We start from the raw sequence: 16,709 nt of genomic DNA, 5'->3' as shown, positions 1-16,709 counted from the left end.
CTACAGTGGGCCGGATAGCCAGGAAAGTCAGACCCTCTTGTGTTTTAAGGAGCGCACCTTTTATTCGTTATTTGGCGCTCCTGCTGGTTTCTTCCCTGGGTAGTGCAGGACCCTCCAGTCTTCCTACTTCTGATCAGTCCAACAGTCTCTTCAGGAACAGTGAGCCTGCAGGAACATCTGCCTCAGCTACAGCCCCCTCTCCTTTTCAAGGTACTGTGCAAATCTAGTTGGGCGTTTCGCTCAGCCGCGGTGAAAGTGTTTGAAATCTTTCTCCAATCTGAGGGCTTGTCCTTCTCTTCTCTTTGAACTAACTTCCACCAACCAACCTCGTCCCGATTCTGTGCCACGAACTTTACTTCAAACTACCCTGAACCGTGTGATCTTGAGCAAAAGACGTTTGACCTATTGACTTTGGCCCTAATCCTTTTCTAGCTGATCACCTCGCTGTAGTCTCTTGTTCAACTGCTCAGAATACTTACCTGTTTGCCTAGTTATTGATAACTGTCTTTCCCTCCCCTTTTAACTTGCTGGAGTGCCATTTTGCTCCCACTTCATTTTGTGAGCTTAACTTGTCTGGAATTTAAGGGTAGTGGTTTGGTTGATTTATGATTGTGATTTTTTACTTGCTTAGAAAGGTGAACTGTTATACAACTGATAAGTAAATAAATATATATTCTTTTACTTAGAAACCTTGAGTCAGTGTTTGCCTGAATCATATTAATTGCTGTCCTTTGTGTAACTATTTGTACTGCTCACTTACTCTTGAGATAAGTCTGACTGCTCCGCTACTGCTACCACTATAACTGTGTAGTACGGGCTTGTACAAAAGGTGAAATTGTACTGTCACTTGTAGTCTTAATTGTGTGTAGTTTTCCCAAAGGGTACTGCATATAATTATGCCTAACAACTCGCATTTTCAGTTTAGGGTCCTGTCGTTCGGATTGACCTCTGCCCTGAGGGTCTTCACCAACCTAATGGTGGTGGTGGCAGTGTACCTCAGGCCAGGGGGATTCAGGTCTACCACTACCTGGATGACTAGCTGATCCGGGCGTGCTCTCCCGAGCTAGCGTTGATCATCTCGGTGTCACCTGCTGCACCCTCCACATGCTGAGCTTCTCCCTGAATTTCAAGAAGTTGCATCTGACACCTTCCCAACATCTCCAGTACATCGGAGCTGTTTTAGACACGTCCTTGGGGAAGTGTTCGCCTCCCCAAGGTAAGGGCTCATCACATTGTGCAGATGGTGGACAAGTTTCAACATGCCCAGAGTCTCCCGGCTTTCGAATTCTTAAGGTTGCTCGGCCTCATGGCATCCTGCATTTTTCTGGTGCCAGAGGCTCGCCTGAGGAGATCATCCCTTCAATGGGCTCTCAGAACTCAATGGTCTCAATTCTCGGGCACATGTCAGACCTACTTCAAGTTCCAATCGGGGTCGTAAAGGATCTCCTGTTTTGGGCCTGCGAGGACAACATTCTGAAGGGAGAACTTTTGACAACCATGGCCGGAGAGAACAGTAGTGACGGACGCCTCACTCACGGGGCGGAGAGCCCACGCCAACAATCTGACAATCAGCGGTCGTTGGTCTCCATTGGAGTCCAAACTACACATCAACCTTTTGGAGCGGAGGGCAATCAGACTTGCGTGGAAGGCTTTTCTGGCATCTCTATGGGAAAAGAATGTCCTGATAATGACGGACAACACAGTGGCCATGTAGTACTTCATCAAGAGAGCTGGTGTAGGGTCACTATCGCTGTGCAGAGGGGCAATGCAGCTCTGGTACTGGGCAATTCAAGAAGGAATCTCTTATCAGCAGTTCACCTAGCTGTTGAGGAGAACACAGCGGCGGATGCTCTGAGCAGTCACAGCAGTCTCCCACGATTGGGAACTAGCTCAGGAAGTCCTTATAGAGATCTTCACCATTTGGGAACCCCTCCAGTGGACCTGTTTGCACTTCCGGTTGACACTGGTCGCGAACTGTACTGCTCAAGGAATTTCCTCCAAGAGGAGCTCTAGGAGACGCGTTTGCAGTGGACTTGGAGTTTCCACTCCTGTACGAGTTACCTCCAGTCCCCGTCATGCCTCGCGTGATGAGGAGGTTAAGAAAGGTTGGGAAACACATGATCCTTGTTGACCAGGATTGGGCCAGAAGGACGTGGTACCCGAACCTTTGGACATGTCCATCTGCCCTCCAATATGTCTTCCACAAAGAGGACCTTTCCCGCGAGACGAGGGTCAGGTTCTCCATCCAGAGATCAAGAGACTCTGCATTCACGCATGGTTTCTGAGAGAATGAGATGAAATGATTTGGACCTCCCGGATGAGGTAATTTGGCCAGAAGGCCAGCAACGAAGTCCTTGTACTGTTGCCTTTGGAACAAATTCTGCAGCTAGTGCAAGGACAAGAATATAGACCCTTGACCATGCAAAACATCAGAGGTGATTTCTTTTCTACTGTACCTAGCCAATCTGGGGCTCCAGGTTCGAACAATTAAAGGCTATTTGGCGACCCTATCCATTTTAGCGCCCATCTGAGGAATCTTCATATTTTAAGGTCCGACTAATAATTTCTGAAGGGACTAGCACTGTTTACCATCGGGAATAATGTGCAAGATTTGGTATTCTTGATGAGTCAGAAGAACGTCCACCTTTGTCCCGTCAAGTAATGACCTTCATATCAGAAACAAGGTGGACCACATTTAGTGTGTATTTTCCTCCTCCAGAGAGTTTTGGCTAGGAAAAAAGCTCCTTTTTTTACCACTAAAGTTCAGTTTGGCTTTTATTGATTGTAGGACCTTTTTTGCATCTTGCTTTCTTGTAATTTATTTTGCGAGGTTAAGGATGAGACTTTTGCAACTGCATGTAACTTTCCATTGGACATCCGCTGTTGAACCGCAATCCCTAAACTTTAGTCTAACTCAAAACAATCTCTTCACTGAATGGCATTTTGCCACCTCTTCAGATAGTCTTAATCGGGGACTCTGTCAGCAGCCTCAGGTTTTAAGCAACTGTGACCTCACCAGGAAAGGTATTGCAAGATACTGGAATTAAAGGGTCTTTCCAAGTCTCAAGACCTCAATTTACCCATATCTAAGGAAAATGGGTTCAGGAGAATCTTCTCCCCTAAAGAGAACCAGGACCTATTTCACTCATCCTGACAGTGCGGATTTAGTCCAGTACCAAGGATCGTTTCAAACAAGTAAGGTGATCACATGGACCTCTTGGGGAACGACGTGCATGGGAAGGCTCATACTGCCAACTTATTGGAATGCAAAGTGACATTGTTGGATTTGTTATTTTTGCAGTCCTGCCTGTGATGCAAGCATTTCCAACAAGTTGTGAATGTCCCATTGAATAGCTTAACTAACCCCCGTGAGCTTTGTGGCTTCTTGATCCTCTATATGGCCCTCGACCGACCCAGATCTTACTGCTAGCCACAGTTCTTATCATTTTCCCCCCATAGTGCCTTTGCACTGCTTCTTGTCTATGCTCTCCATGTGGCACTTGGCAATTTAATGCTGCATGCGTTTCCCCCCTGCTTGTCTGTCGTCCTCTTGGCCTGAAGTTTCACTTTCCTGCCTCTTTCTTATATCCTAATATCCAGCGATTGGAGGACTGGGGAGCTCCTGCCCCATTGCTCAAAGCACTGCCTGCACTGCCTTGCCTTGTTTCACACTGTTCACCATTCTCCATCCCCCCACAAATCGCACAGGTATGTGTACTTCCAGATCGCCTGTAGGTTACTGCTCTGTTAGTGTATTGCCTGCTAGTGGAACTTGCCATTGTGGTGCACAGACTTGGTACATTTCTGCTTGTCCCGTCATTCCTCACCCTGGCTTATCTTTAGCATGTACCCATGCTACTACCATTGTGTAGTCTAGTGGCGGATCCCTGGTCTTGTCACCTGTAAATCCAACCACCATTTGGCTAAGGAGGTGGTCCCAGACACATACCTTTCCTTTGCCTCTTATGCATCTCCACCACTTCATCTCTGCCCAGCACTCCTGCCTTGCAGTACATTTTCCCATCTAATCACACACCGGACTAGACCAGCCCGCCTGCCTGCTGACTTGTCTAGATAGGCTCATACCCTAGTTTCCATTCTGCATTGTAAGCCACTTTAAGACCACTGTCCCCTAATCCTTATCCTGTCTAAATTCTGGGCTGGCCACTGTAGGAATTTCTTTCAAAGGAAACAAATGGTCCCCTGAACATCAGGCTCATGATTCTGATGTCGGCATCTTCATTCAGGAGCAGAAACCAAATATCTAGCAATATAGAAACCTAAGGGGAACAGCTCACTAGGCTAGTGAGCTTATGGTCTATTCGTATTAAACCTAGCTGGGTTTTCCTATAGACATATCCTGATTTGCTACAAAAAAGAATTGGCAACATATTCATGAAATGCAAACTTAAACCAATATGTTGGAGATCTCATTCTGCTTGAGACAGCAATAGACTACTGGAAGTTTTGTTTGTCACCAAGATGTTTGATAGTAGGAAGACTCGCCACATTCCTTTGAGAGATGTGTGAGCCTATAAATACCTGAAAACATTGGTGGAAGATTTGTAAGTTAGAATTGGATATCTTCTGGGACTGTATAAAGACCATCCTTTTGTGGTGGCCAGCCACAGTAGTGAAGTCATTGTGCCTAAACAAAACAATTTGACAGTTCAACTATTATCTTAATAACTTGGCCAGTCCCCATTTCATCACCCAGCCATGTGCTTGCCAAACTTACCAGCTTTGAAATTGTAATTCCACCATTGCATAGCAAATGCATAGAAGACTGCCTTCAAGTTGCATTTGTAACTGGAGGGACAGCCCTGAGAGCGTCAGAGCTATGGGCTAGTAATACATGGTACAAAGAGGGGTCTGCCCTGACGCTATTGGTATTGAGGTCTACTTGTAAATTTTAGTAGGCCTATGTTTAATCTATCATGTTACAAACTAGCAGAGACTTTCTGGATGAAGTACTACTCATTATATTTGAGAGATACAGGCAAAAAATAGATATGAAAGTTACAGCTTTTTAATTTATTTTGCTGTTGATGCATTTCAAAGTCATGCATTTGTCCTTTTTTAGTGATTTTACAAAAAAAAGGGGTTCAGAACATTAAGGGTAGTTCATGTTCAAAAAACCTTGATGTAACTGAGTGAACAGTTAAATTGCATTCATACAAAGCTTAAAACAGTATAGTGCTTTGGAAATCAATGTCTAACCACCACCTATAGTGACAAGTGATAGTTCAAGTACATAATACAAACTACAACTAAATATACAACAATAGATGGTATCGCAGTTGGTTGTATGGAGCCAGGCTAAAGGGTGACCTAACACGTGGTCAACGTCTAGATCTAAATCAAAAGATGGGAATGACCCGGTAGAGAGTGGAGTGCTGGTCCTTAGACGTTTCGGCAAGATGCCTTCATCTTGGGCCTGGAGAAGGTCTCCCTAAAAAGAAAGTAAGGGGAGGGCTCTATTAGTGCCTGAGGTACAAGTTTAAAAATTGAAGAGCATGACATAAAAATCCATAATTGTGGAACACCACAGTTAGAATTAGGATGGTTGCAAGGGAAGCACGGGACAGACCTGGGGGGGTAGCAATGTCGAATGAAGCTTTAGATTGCTGTGTTGGTGGTGTGGAGCAGGATATCAATGGGTCCTTGCTTGTAGGAAGCGGCGCCAGGCTGCTGTAGGCTAAGAAAGTAAGAATAGAGATATAAACACTAGTAATATAGCCTAAAGCACCTAACGTTAGCCTATAAGATGCATACATGAACTCGGTAGGAAAGCAGATGAGTAAAGCAAATCTGTGCTCGCCTTCCTCAATATGCTTTCAAAGAGGAGTCAATGGAGGTGGATGCCGGCTGTGGGGTTGGCATCTCTGGAGGTTAAAGAGGGCAAGTGTTAAGATGAGAGCTTAGTTCCCAAGCTGTTTTCCCAATGGTCACTTTCCTGGTAAATCGAAAAGAAAGTGCATGAAAGAAATTAAATCTGGGCAGGGGGTGTTCGAAATGGCCTGGTGCAGCGGACTGGGTAAAGAGTTACCTTGATTTTGAGGTCCGTGGTAAATAACAAATAGTCCTATGGAGCACGATTGCGGAGTGCTTCAGGGGCTCTGTGTTTAAAAGAATGAAGCCAAAGTCGAGCTGTGTATCGTCGGGCAGGGTGCGCATGCGCAAGGAGGGTAGTGTTTTTTTAAGGTGTGCCTGTGCGAATGCGCGATCGAGAGCAGTGGTGTAGCTTGTGCGTGCGCGTTGGGAGCAATGTTGAAGCGCTGAGCCGGTGCGCATGTCTATGATTGGAAGAGGTCTGGAAAATGCTTGGATGGCATTGTAGTCACTATGGAAACCCGTTCAGCGTGTAATTTTAGTACGCACATAAGGGAAACGAAAAGAATGTGTGTCCGTGTCAGGCTGAATGGCCTGTCTGTGTGGATGGAAATGCCCTGTAGTGCCACAATACTGCGCGTGACTATGGGCAAGATAATGAAGCAAGTGCAAAAAATAGCGTAATTGTAGTTTTAGAGTTTATAAGGGCGTGATGGTGGATCTTACAGGAAAAAGACAGGATCATAGTGTCCGTGTACAAATGGTTAGCCCATATATATGTGAAGTGCCCTGAGTGGACTAGTCCCGGAAGCGGGGGGGGGGGGAAAGGGTCTGCGCTAACCTAGATGTAGTGGCTGGGCTAATAAAAAAATAGTTGATGCCAGTCAAGAGGGATGGAAGAATGGAAAAACTATTTCAGGAACGTGGAGGCCTCTGAAAGAGGAGAGAGGCTTTGGGGTAGTAGGGAGCCACCAAGATGGAAGGGGAGGGTGCACCCATTGCTGGGGGACCCTTGTGGATCCAAGGAGCTACGTGCAAGAGTTGGTCCCTTCTATGGGGGGGTACACAAGATGGAAGTGAACGTAGCTGGATTATCTGCGGTATCCGGTAGGTTGTTTCATTAAGCCCCTCGGTAGTACTTTTCAGTTTGAAAATCCACCAGGCTTCTTTGTGGTTAAGTGAATTGATGGCATAGCTGGTGTTGGGTACAGAGTCTGCTATCCACCACATGATGTCATCTGGTCCATGATGGTTTTCTGTATAATGTTGGACCATAGGAGCTGTTAAGGATTTACATCTAATTCGAGATCTATGTTCTCTTATTCTTTTGTGGATTTGGCGAGTTGTTTGTCCTACATAACGGAGACCACAGGGACATTCAATTATGTACATCACGTTAGCTGTTTTGCAGTTTGTGAACTTTCTTAGTTGCCAGTCTTTTTCCCCGATCTTGAAAATTCTTTTTTTTGGTGAACCGGCACACTGCATGTACCGCAAGGGTGGTGTCCCTTTATTTCTCGCATATTCCATATCGTTGATCTTTGCGTTTTGTTCTCTAATCTGGCATGTGTTAACATGTCTGAAGTTTTTAGATCTTTTGTGCGCCATTCTGGGTACTTTTGTCCGGCAGGCTCAATTGTACTAAAGGCCAACATTTTTTCAGTATGCCTTTGAGTTTAGTAGTGTCAGGGCCAAAGGTGGACACGAAGGTGAGGGTATCGTCATGGTTAGTGCTCATCAGTTTAGGTGTTAACAGGCTTTCTCTCGGTGTGTATTTGGCTCTTTTCGTGGTTTTCCTGATGAGTTTTTTTTAGGGCAACCTCGGTCTTGCAATTTACTTTGTAGAACCTTGGCGTGTTTGTCATATTGGTCCAATTCTGTGCAGTTACGTCTTAGCCTCAAAAATTGGCCATATGGAAGATTATCCCGTAGATTCCTCGGGTGATGGCTGGTGTAGTGGAGCAAGGTGTTTCTGTCTGTCTCCTTAGTGAAGAGGTTACATATCAGGGTCCCGTTTTTGTTTGAGATGGAGAGGTCCAGACAATTGATAGTAGTGCTGCTACTTTGAATGGTAAATTGTATTTCTTGTGTCCTGGTGTTGAGCCAATTAAAGAAATCGGTAAGGCTATTCTTATCGCCTTTCAAAGTTAGAATTACATCATCTATGTATCTATACCATGAGGTAATTTTGTCTTGAAAGGGGTTAGAGATGTTGAGGACATAGAGGTGTTCAAATTCAGCCATAAATATAACCGCCAGGCTAGGAGTGAACGCTGCTCCCATGGCTGTACCACTAGTTTGCAGGTAGAAGTTGTCAAATGTGAAGAAGTTGTTGGTTGGAGCAAGTTCAAGGAGTTCCACAATAAAGTTGGTGGGCACTCTTCTCTGAAGCATGATATGGGTCAAGTGATGTCTAATCCATTCCACCGCTGCCTCCTGTGGGATACTTGTGTACAAGCTTACTATGTCCATTGTGGCTAGAATTTCTTGGTCTTTATTGAATGGAAGTCCTTCAAACTTTGTGATGGTGGACATCATATCTCTCAGATAGGTTGGTGTTTGCTGGCTCAGTGGCTTGAGTAAGTGGTCTATAAATTTCCAGATGGGTTCAAGTATAGAGCCACAGCCTGACACAATGGGTCTTCCGGGAGGGGTTTGTCTATTTTTATGAAGTTTAGGCAGGGCATAAAAAGCAGGAGTTCTGTTTTCTGAGGTATTGAGGAAAGTTTCTTCTCGGTCTGTAATCCAGTCTTGTTCTAGTGCATATCTCGTTACTTCCTGGATTTTCTGCTTGATTTCTGCAGTGGGGTCTTTCCTGAGTTTTTTTTATAATTTCCTTCTTCATTGAGTAGTTCCATTACCATATCTGTGTATTGTTTAATGTTCTCGATAACAATCCCTCTGCCTTTATCGGCTGCTTTTATGATCAGTTGTTTATTCTCAGATAAAGTTGTCAATGCCTTGCGTTCACCTATGGTAAGGTTGTGTCTTATATGTTGAGGTTTTGTTTGGAGTTTTTTTACTTCTTTGGTGATAACATTCGAGAAATGTATAGGGGATCTCGTTCTCTATGGGGTTGAATGTGGATTTCACTCTTAAGCCTGTGTCATCTGGTTCTGGGCAGAAGTCTTTTTCTTTGAAGTATACTTTTCTTCTTATACTTCTGAATAGATTGAATAGTTCTATGTCCAGTTTGAACCAGTCTGTATGTTGGGTGGGTACTTAGGATAGACCTTTGGTAAGGATGGAGATTTCGTCCTTGGAGAGTGTCAATCCTGATAGGTTAAATATTGGGATTTCAGTTAGAACCTGCGGTTGGACCTCCTCTGGTTGCATTGTCCCCACTGGGGGTAGTTGAAAAACTGCATTGCCTGTGGGTGCGGAGGTGGCCCCCAGTATGCTCCTCTGGGGGCCATTTGCCCTAAAAAAAGGCATCTGATGTGGTGGCTGGAATTGGCCTTGTTGTCTGTTTCTATTTCTGGTTGGATTCGGGTCTCCTGATGATGAATCAGAACTAGAGGTGTCTGAGAATGAGACCCATTTGCGTCTACTCTTAGTAGCAGATGTTTGATTCGCCAGTCTTTACTTTTCCTTATTGTCTTTATACTCTGCTGCGAGATTCCAACACTCTTTTGAAACAGTTACTGCCCAACAATAGAAAACACATACCGACATCCTGTGTGCTCTTCACACCAACTAATGGGACCCTACTGACTGAAATAACACCACCAAACTGTATACTCTGAAACATATGAGGAAAATAATGGCCAAACAAACCATGCTAATCGGACTCCATTGGATTACAGGTTCACCCGACCGCAGTACATTCGAGCAGTAATTTGTATCCTCGCTGTCACCCAGCCTTGTTTCTGATCCCATAAGACACTACTGTGTGACTTCCTCAGGCCCATATTTTAGCTCCCTATGCCGATGTCCCACCATCTTACTTTTCATTATATGGATTAGGATTGGCCTACCAGTTGGAAGGGACCAGAGCCTTTTGGCAGAGCAAAACATTATTTTCAAACAAAATGTGGGAAACCCACCCTTGGCTTAACCCACCAGTTCCTTTTCTGCATGCATCAGAAGTAGACTTTTTTTATTTATTTTTTTCTTCTTAGGCTGGTGAGTGCTTGCAAGGTTTTCAATTCTTTAACTTTTTCTTTCTTTTGCGGCAACCAATGTTGCCTTGGTTTATGCAGGGCAAATCGTTTTCCCTGTACATGTGGTTCACGCATTCAGACCTCCATGTTTAGTGTTTCTGGGCCCCAATCTTTGTTGGGCTCAGCGCGCAGTCTGTGCCACATATTGCCTTAGGACCCCCTTCTTCTCATGTGTGATCTTATAGAGGAAGAGTTGGCGAGAATTTCTTGGGAGGAGTCACTGACCCATTAACTTATGTCATGCCTCTGTAGCTGGGTAAATGGACATTCTCCCCGGGTGAGTGTGGCCAGCAAGTACTGACAAAACTAACCCCCACCAACCCCCCGTCCGCTTTAAATCTCCTTTCGTCCAGCCCTCCATATTACAACTGAGTAGTGCTAAAATGGAACCCATAATTTGAGCCCCATCTGGCTCTGCTGTCCCTTTACTTGGATAAGGGTAACTTGTTTGGGGAAATGTTAAACCCTTTCAAAGGTCTCTTCAATCAAATTCTCTGAGCAGTGATAAATGCTTCACCTTGTTCTCACCCTTCTGGCATGGCCTCCAAATGGTGCTGCTAGCTTATCGAATTGTACTGATTGTTGAGCCCCGGAAAGAGATGAACCCCGATCCTATTTTGTATATGGGCAAAGAATTTTTGACCAGGTTTGATGTGTTGTTTCTCAAGATAAACTGCATGTTAACAGAATTTGATATGAATGCCGGAAGAATGTTGATTTTCCAATTCCTTGTTTCAGCCAGAGTCTAATCATGCTTTGATGTACATCTTGGAGCATTTATACCTTGTTTGATCCTTATAACTTGAATCTTGCACTGTAAATAGTACTGTTGGGTCCATTTTAGTGTGTGCTGTATCTTCATTCTGCCACAGCATTCTTAATGTGTTATTTGTTTTGCAGGTCGACCGTGAGAAGTCTTCTCTGGTGAACAATATGCAAGAGTTACAGCAGCAACTTGATTTCACCAAGGAGGCTCTGTCTGAACAACAGGTGCAAAACATACAGCTGACCGAAGAAGTTAAAACACTGAAGAAAATCCAGGATGTCAGCCAGCTGAGGCTGTGCTGCAAGGAGCAGGCTGGTAACCAGGATGGCAGTGGCCAGCCTGGGGACGGGTTTGAGGATGATGAAATAGCCCAGTTAACAAAGGAGCTTAAAGATCTGCGACAGAAGTATCTTGAATTTGAAGCCAAATACAATGAGGAAAAAAAGGAGTGGGAAGCTGATTCCCAAGAGTTGGCTGAAAAGATAAAATTTTACATCAAGTCTGGTAGGAGTGACCAGGAGATTCTCGCTGAGCTGGAGGATGAACTGAGGGCTTCCAGGAAACTTGCCTTGGACTTCCAGGGTAAACTGGTTCTGGCTCAGGAAGAACTGATGTTTTTCACAGAGGAACTGGCCAACTTGTACCATCATATCTGTATGTGTAACAACCTCACCCCAAACCGGGTCATGTTGGATTATTACAAAGAAGGGCGGGGGTCCAAGCTGCGGAGAAGAAAGTCCTCTGATATCTTTGGGAAGATGATCTTGAGCTGTGATCCAGAGACTGTGGACCATAGCAACAGCGGTGATCAATCTCCAGCCGGGAGCCAGGGTTCCCCCCTGGGATCTGAGTGTGGGGACTACACCAAGGAACCCATGAACCTCACACATCTGGTGGCAATTGTCAAGGATCAGATCCGGCACCTTCAGGGTGCACTGGCCTTGTCCTGGCACCACACGTCATCAGGCAGCATAGCCTCTGAGCTTGAGAAGGACAAAGAAGTTCTGGTTGAGGAGATCATGAAACTGAAGTCCCTTCTGAGCACCAAGCGGGAGCAAATTGCCACATTGAGGACTGTTTTGAAGGCCAATAAACAGGTACTCTTTGTTATGATTAGGGCTCCTGGTCTTGTCCTCTTTGTTTTTTAAAGCGTAATGCATTTTTACCTGAAACGTTTTTTGTACTATTTGTTTTGCTACATTTTTGAAGAAAATAAATCAAACTTCTACTATTATCTTTTTGGAGTTAAAGGTGGTGTTTTTCTTTATGCATGTTGACAGTGAAGTTGGACCCAGAAGTTGGCAAGTCACTCATTCATCCTTAAGAACTTGACCTTTTCTTTTCCATCTTTCAGAATGTTTGTACACAATGGCTGAGGGGAAATGTTTTAATGTGTCATAAGGAAATGTCCCTTTTCCACTACAAGGCTATTGGGCATTTAAGCTAGCAGACTCCAGCAAGCACCCACAGATGTTGGCACAATTATCATGGAGTAACCTTTCCCCCAGCTGTTTGTAAGCCTGTTGAAGGTTCAGTAAGTGGCCACCTCTGAGCAGTTGTCTGCCGAATTGGTGTTCAGGCCAATGCTCCCAAGAACACATTTCGGCCTTTTTAAAAGGCAATTTTAAGGATATCTCATTCTTTAAAAGCTCTGTACTCTACAGTTTTCCGAAAATTCATACTCCCCTCTCAGTGTGATCCAAACGTTAGTTGCATCAGAGCGATGTACTACATTTCAGAAGGACAAACTGGTGCTCAGAACACCCTGCATTCTTACCTAAGGCCATCTACTCTTTTCACTTAAATGAGGAGATAGTGTTTCCAACTTTCTTAGCGGAAACCGAAGGATGACGCTCAGAGGGTACTGCACTGTCTAGATGTCAGACGCACTCTAAAATTCTACATGGACAGAACCAAGAGTTTCTGCAAATCAGACTCCCTTTTCATCACGTTCAGGGAGGTCAAAACCATGCTGACAGGCCTCCAAGGATTCCATAGCAAGGTGGATGTTATGGCCGTCAAGGAGGCGTATGAAGGCCAGCACAAGCCATTACAAGCAAACGTGCATGCCCACGCCATCAGAGCTATGGTCACGGCCGTAGCGTTCCAAAGACCCGTTCCGTGGCAAGTTATCAGCAAGGCGGCCACGTGGGCTACTCCTTCGGCCTTCTGCAAGTACTACCAAGCCAGGTTGGATGCAGTGTTAAGGAACTTGTTTTCTTAAGAGGGGCATCTCTCCACCCTCGGGCTACATTCAGTTGTAATCACCCATACAGTATGGAGGAAAGGGGACGGGACATAGGAGTAAATATAGGTTACTCACCATAGTGACTAATGTACTCCTAGTCCATACCCTTTCCTCCATATGTACCACTGCCCCCCAATACCCCCCCACCCAGATCTGGTGTATTTAGGCAATGGCAATATGGTCGACGCGTCAAAGGGGACTCGGGTGTGGAGCCAGTGGGCAGAGTCAGTTGAGCGCATGCTCCCAGGGCTGCACCCCAGAGTGCATCTAAATTAAAAGGGGAAGATGATATTTCTGGTGAAAAAGGTTCTTCCCTAGCGAGGGACGCCAATACAGTATGAAGGAAAGGGGACTATGGACTCGGAGTACATTAGTCACTACTATGAGTAACTTCTAATAAATGCATCCAGTATAAGAGTGGTTGGAGAAACGGTGGTTACAAGCAGAAGGGGATTGGTCTAATCTATGGAAGTCGGACTTGTATTAGCGATTAAATGGTGGACTAAAGAACATATTAAAAGGAAAAGCCTTTGTCAACCCGCCAAATCACCTAACCATCTCAACAGATGCTTTCTTGACAGGTTAAAATGCCCATTGGTCATTCCCACTAAAGAACCAGGACATAAACAAGGAACTTCTTGCTGTACGCAGGGCACTATGTGCTTTCCAACATCTAAAGGGGAAGAACGTTCTGATTGCAACACAATAGAAATGTTTTTCATCAACAAACTGGGCGGGACACACTCCCCAAAGCTGTCCAAACTAGATCAAAGAATTTGGATGTGGTGTCTTCAGAGGTCAATACACCTTCATGCTCATGTTCCAGGTGAACACAACTGTCTCTAGAAGACAGTCCAAGAGCACAAGCTCTATACCACAAGTGTGAGTTAAACCCAAACATACTCGAACACATTTTCACTCAATGAGGTCAACCATCAATAGACCTTTTTGGCAACTGCAGAAAATGCTAAATGCCCAAGTTACACTTCTGGGTACCCACAGAAGGGATCCCTAGGGGAATGTGTTTTGGATCAATTGGTCAGGGATGTTTGCTTGTGCTTTTTCTCACCTCCCCCACCCCGACACCCCACTTCATGATGTGGTCCACAGAATACACAACAAACATTTAGCAATGATGCCTCATTGCACCAATCTGGTCACAACAAACATGGTAATCATGTTCTCAAAATGTCTCTATGCCAGGGACAGATCTCAAATCATCAACCTCATATGACCAACTTAGTAGCTCGGCTCCTAAAGTCCAATTTGGGTCAACTCATTTTTCCCGCCAAGGAGGCACGCAAACTCAACACAAGGCATTGCTACTTTAAAAAATTGAAAAGGTTTGTCATATGGTCTAGAAAATTTAAAATCAATCCGATCGACTGCTCACCTTCACATATATTCTTCATTACCTCCCTAATTTTCTCACCTCGGTTTAGTTTTTAACCCTTTAACTGCCATGGGTCTCAAATCAACCGCCCCCCACCCCCCGTGCCAAGACCTTTTATGGTGATTTCGGTATGTGGCCATTCAAATCCTTGTAAATTTTTTGTTACATGATATATCTCGGCCAAATTTGGCTCCTTTTTTTCCCACATGTAGGGGGTCGTAACGCCACCCAGGAATCCTAGGTTGCTGTCGGGGGGGGGGGGGGGGGGTGAGGGCTAATGAGCAAAAAGGTCAAAAATTTGGGTTTTTTCCAAAAATGCCAATAAAATGATGTACAAAGCCTGTGGTTTTTTCCTTGTAAGAGCCTAGGAACAAATGGTTTGCTGTGCTGAATTCCCCAATTTCCTGGCTTTCAAGAACAGGTTGAGTGGAAAATTATTTTGATGTGGTTATCAACTGTTTTGTGAGAGGTAGGCGATTTTGGCCATTTTTGCCAATTGGACATGCATGGACGGAATGGAATAAAAGGGTAGGAAAGCCGAATTGGAGGACAAAGGCATATATTTCTGAAAAGTAGACAAAATTCCAAGTTTAGGAAGGGATGATTTGTGTAGGTCAGGCAACAACTAGGTAGGGGAAAATGCCATAGATTGGGGGGAAAAGTGGGAAAATGATTGAAAAAAGGTGTGTTGGACATGTTTGGCTTGGTACGGCAATGGCTTCTATGAATCTTGAGAAAAGCAATGCTCCGCTACATTCCCCTGACTCTTGCAGTTAGGAAAGCACACATTTTTTGTAGTGTTTTACAAAACAAGCAATATCACAAGCCAAACACTGAGCCATGATACACAGGAGTTTTATGCTCACTGCCTGAACAGACGCACTTAGCATGTGTAAATCGGGAAAACCAATGTGGTGAGGAATGGCAAGCATCCATTTTTTGAAAGAGCACAGGCAGACCTTTTCAAGGGTAGGTGGCTTGTGCAGTTACAAAAGTGTATGGTGCCTAAAGCAGCGACTAAATGTAGGTCACATTTGGGAAATGAAAGGGTTGTGTGACAAAGGGCACCAGCAAATGGGTCAAAACGTTATGAAAACCACACAAACAACAAATGTTATACCTTCCTGCGTTCCCACAGGTGTCCCGATGAAAACGGTACTTAAAGTGTGGGTGCACCTACCTGGGCGCCAAGGGGAAATCCTAAAACACAGGTAACCCAAGTCTGTTTCCACTCCTGAATTTTACACTTTCTCCAGACAAGCACAACATACAGATATGGGCCTTGGTTGCCCAAGCCACCAAGGAAAACGGGGAACCCCATGCATTTCCGAAAAAAAGAGGACACCCGTGGGAATTCAGAGGTATGATTTGCGCAAATTGGCCCAGAATTTATTACCTAGAAGCCCCGGCAAAGTCTGAAATGTGCTGAAAAAACCCACATTTTTCACTTTGTCGGGGCTTCTGGGTAAAACATTCTGGTCCGCTTCGCACAAGTTGGACCTCTGTGGATTCCTGCTGGTGCCCTCTTTTCAGAAATGCATAGGGTTCCCAGTTTTCCTTGGTGGCTGGACACCCTATGCCCAAATCTGTAGGTTATCTCCCCAAACCCTTTTGTGGTTATCAGTGGGTTAGCCTTTTCCCTTTGCGGCTAGATTGGTGAACCCACACATGTGAGGTACCGTTTTCGTTGGGACACCTGTGAGAACGCGAGAAGGTATGACATCTGTTGTTGGCAGCGTGTTTCGGTGGTTGAGCAGAGGGAAATGTCTGGAAATTGTGTTTTTAACCCCCCAAATTTGGAATTTGCTGGGGGTTCTGGGTAGTAAATTCTGGGCCGCTTTGCGCAAGTCAGACTTCTGTGCATTCCCACAGGTGTCCTCTTTTGGGAAATGCATGGGGTTCCCTGTTTTCCTTGCTGGCTTCGACACCCTAGGCCCAAATCTGTAGGTTGCTCACATGAACAGAATGGTCCGTGGCGAAAGGCTTGGGGTTACCAGTGGGTTACCCTTTTTCTTTTGCGCCCCCGGTAGGTGCACCCACACATCTGAGGTACCTTTTTCGTCGGGACACCTGTGGGAACGCGAGAAGGCATGACATCTGTTGGCGACATGTTTCGGTGAGTGGACACAGGGAATTGTCTCTGAAATTGGCTGGAAATGAAGACCATTCTCAGGCATTTCGCTCTGGCCACCCACCGAAACGCACCGCCAACAACACAAGGCCTACCTTCCTGCGTCCCCACAGGTGTCCCGATGAAAACGGTAACTCACATGTGTGGGTGCACCTACCGGGGGCGAAGAAGGAAAA

The 16,709-nt window shown here is 45.1% G+C and overlaps 1 protein-coding gene across 1 annotated transcript in view; it reads left to right on the top strand.

The window, feature by feature from the left end:
* The window catches only part of LOC138567330 (protein bicaudal D homolog 2-like), an 801,546-nt gene that overhangs the window by 352,981 nt on the left and 431,856 nt on the right, over positions 1-16,709 (top strand). The window contains exon 6 of the mRNA XM_069645428.1: positions 10,896-11,858. Within this exon, the coding sequence (XP_069501529.1) occupies positions 10,896-11,858 (963 nt within the window). The remainder of the gene's footprint in view (positions 1-10,895; positions 11,859-16,709) is intronic.

The sequence above is a fragment of the Ambystoma mexicanum genome, chromosome 2p (genome assembly GCF_040938575.1).
Source record: "Ambystoma mexicanum isolate Mex_15411 chromosome 2p, UKY_AmexF1_1, whole genome shotgun sequence".
Lineage (NCBI taxonomy): Eukaryota > Metazoa > Chordata > Amphibia > Caudata > Ambystomatidae > Ambystoma > Ambystoma mexicanum.
The sequence above is the reverse complement of the archived record's forward strand: the minus strand, read 5'-3'. Positions and strand labels throughout refer to the sequence as shown.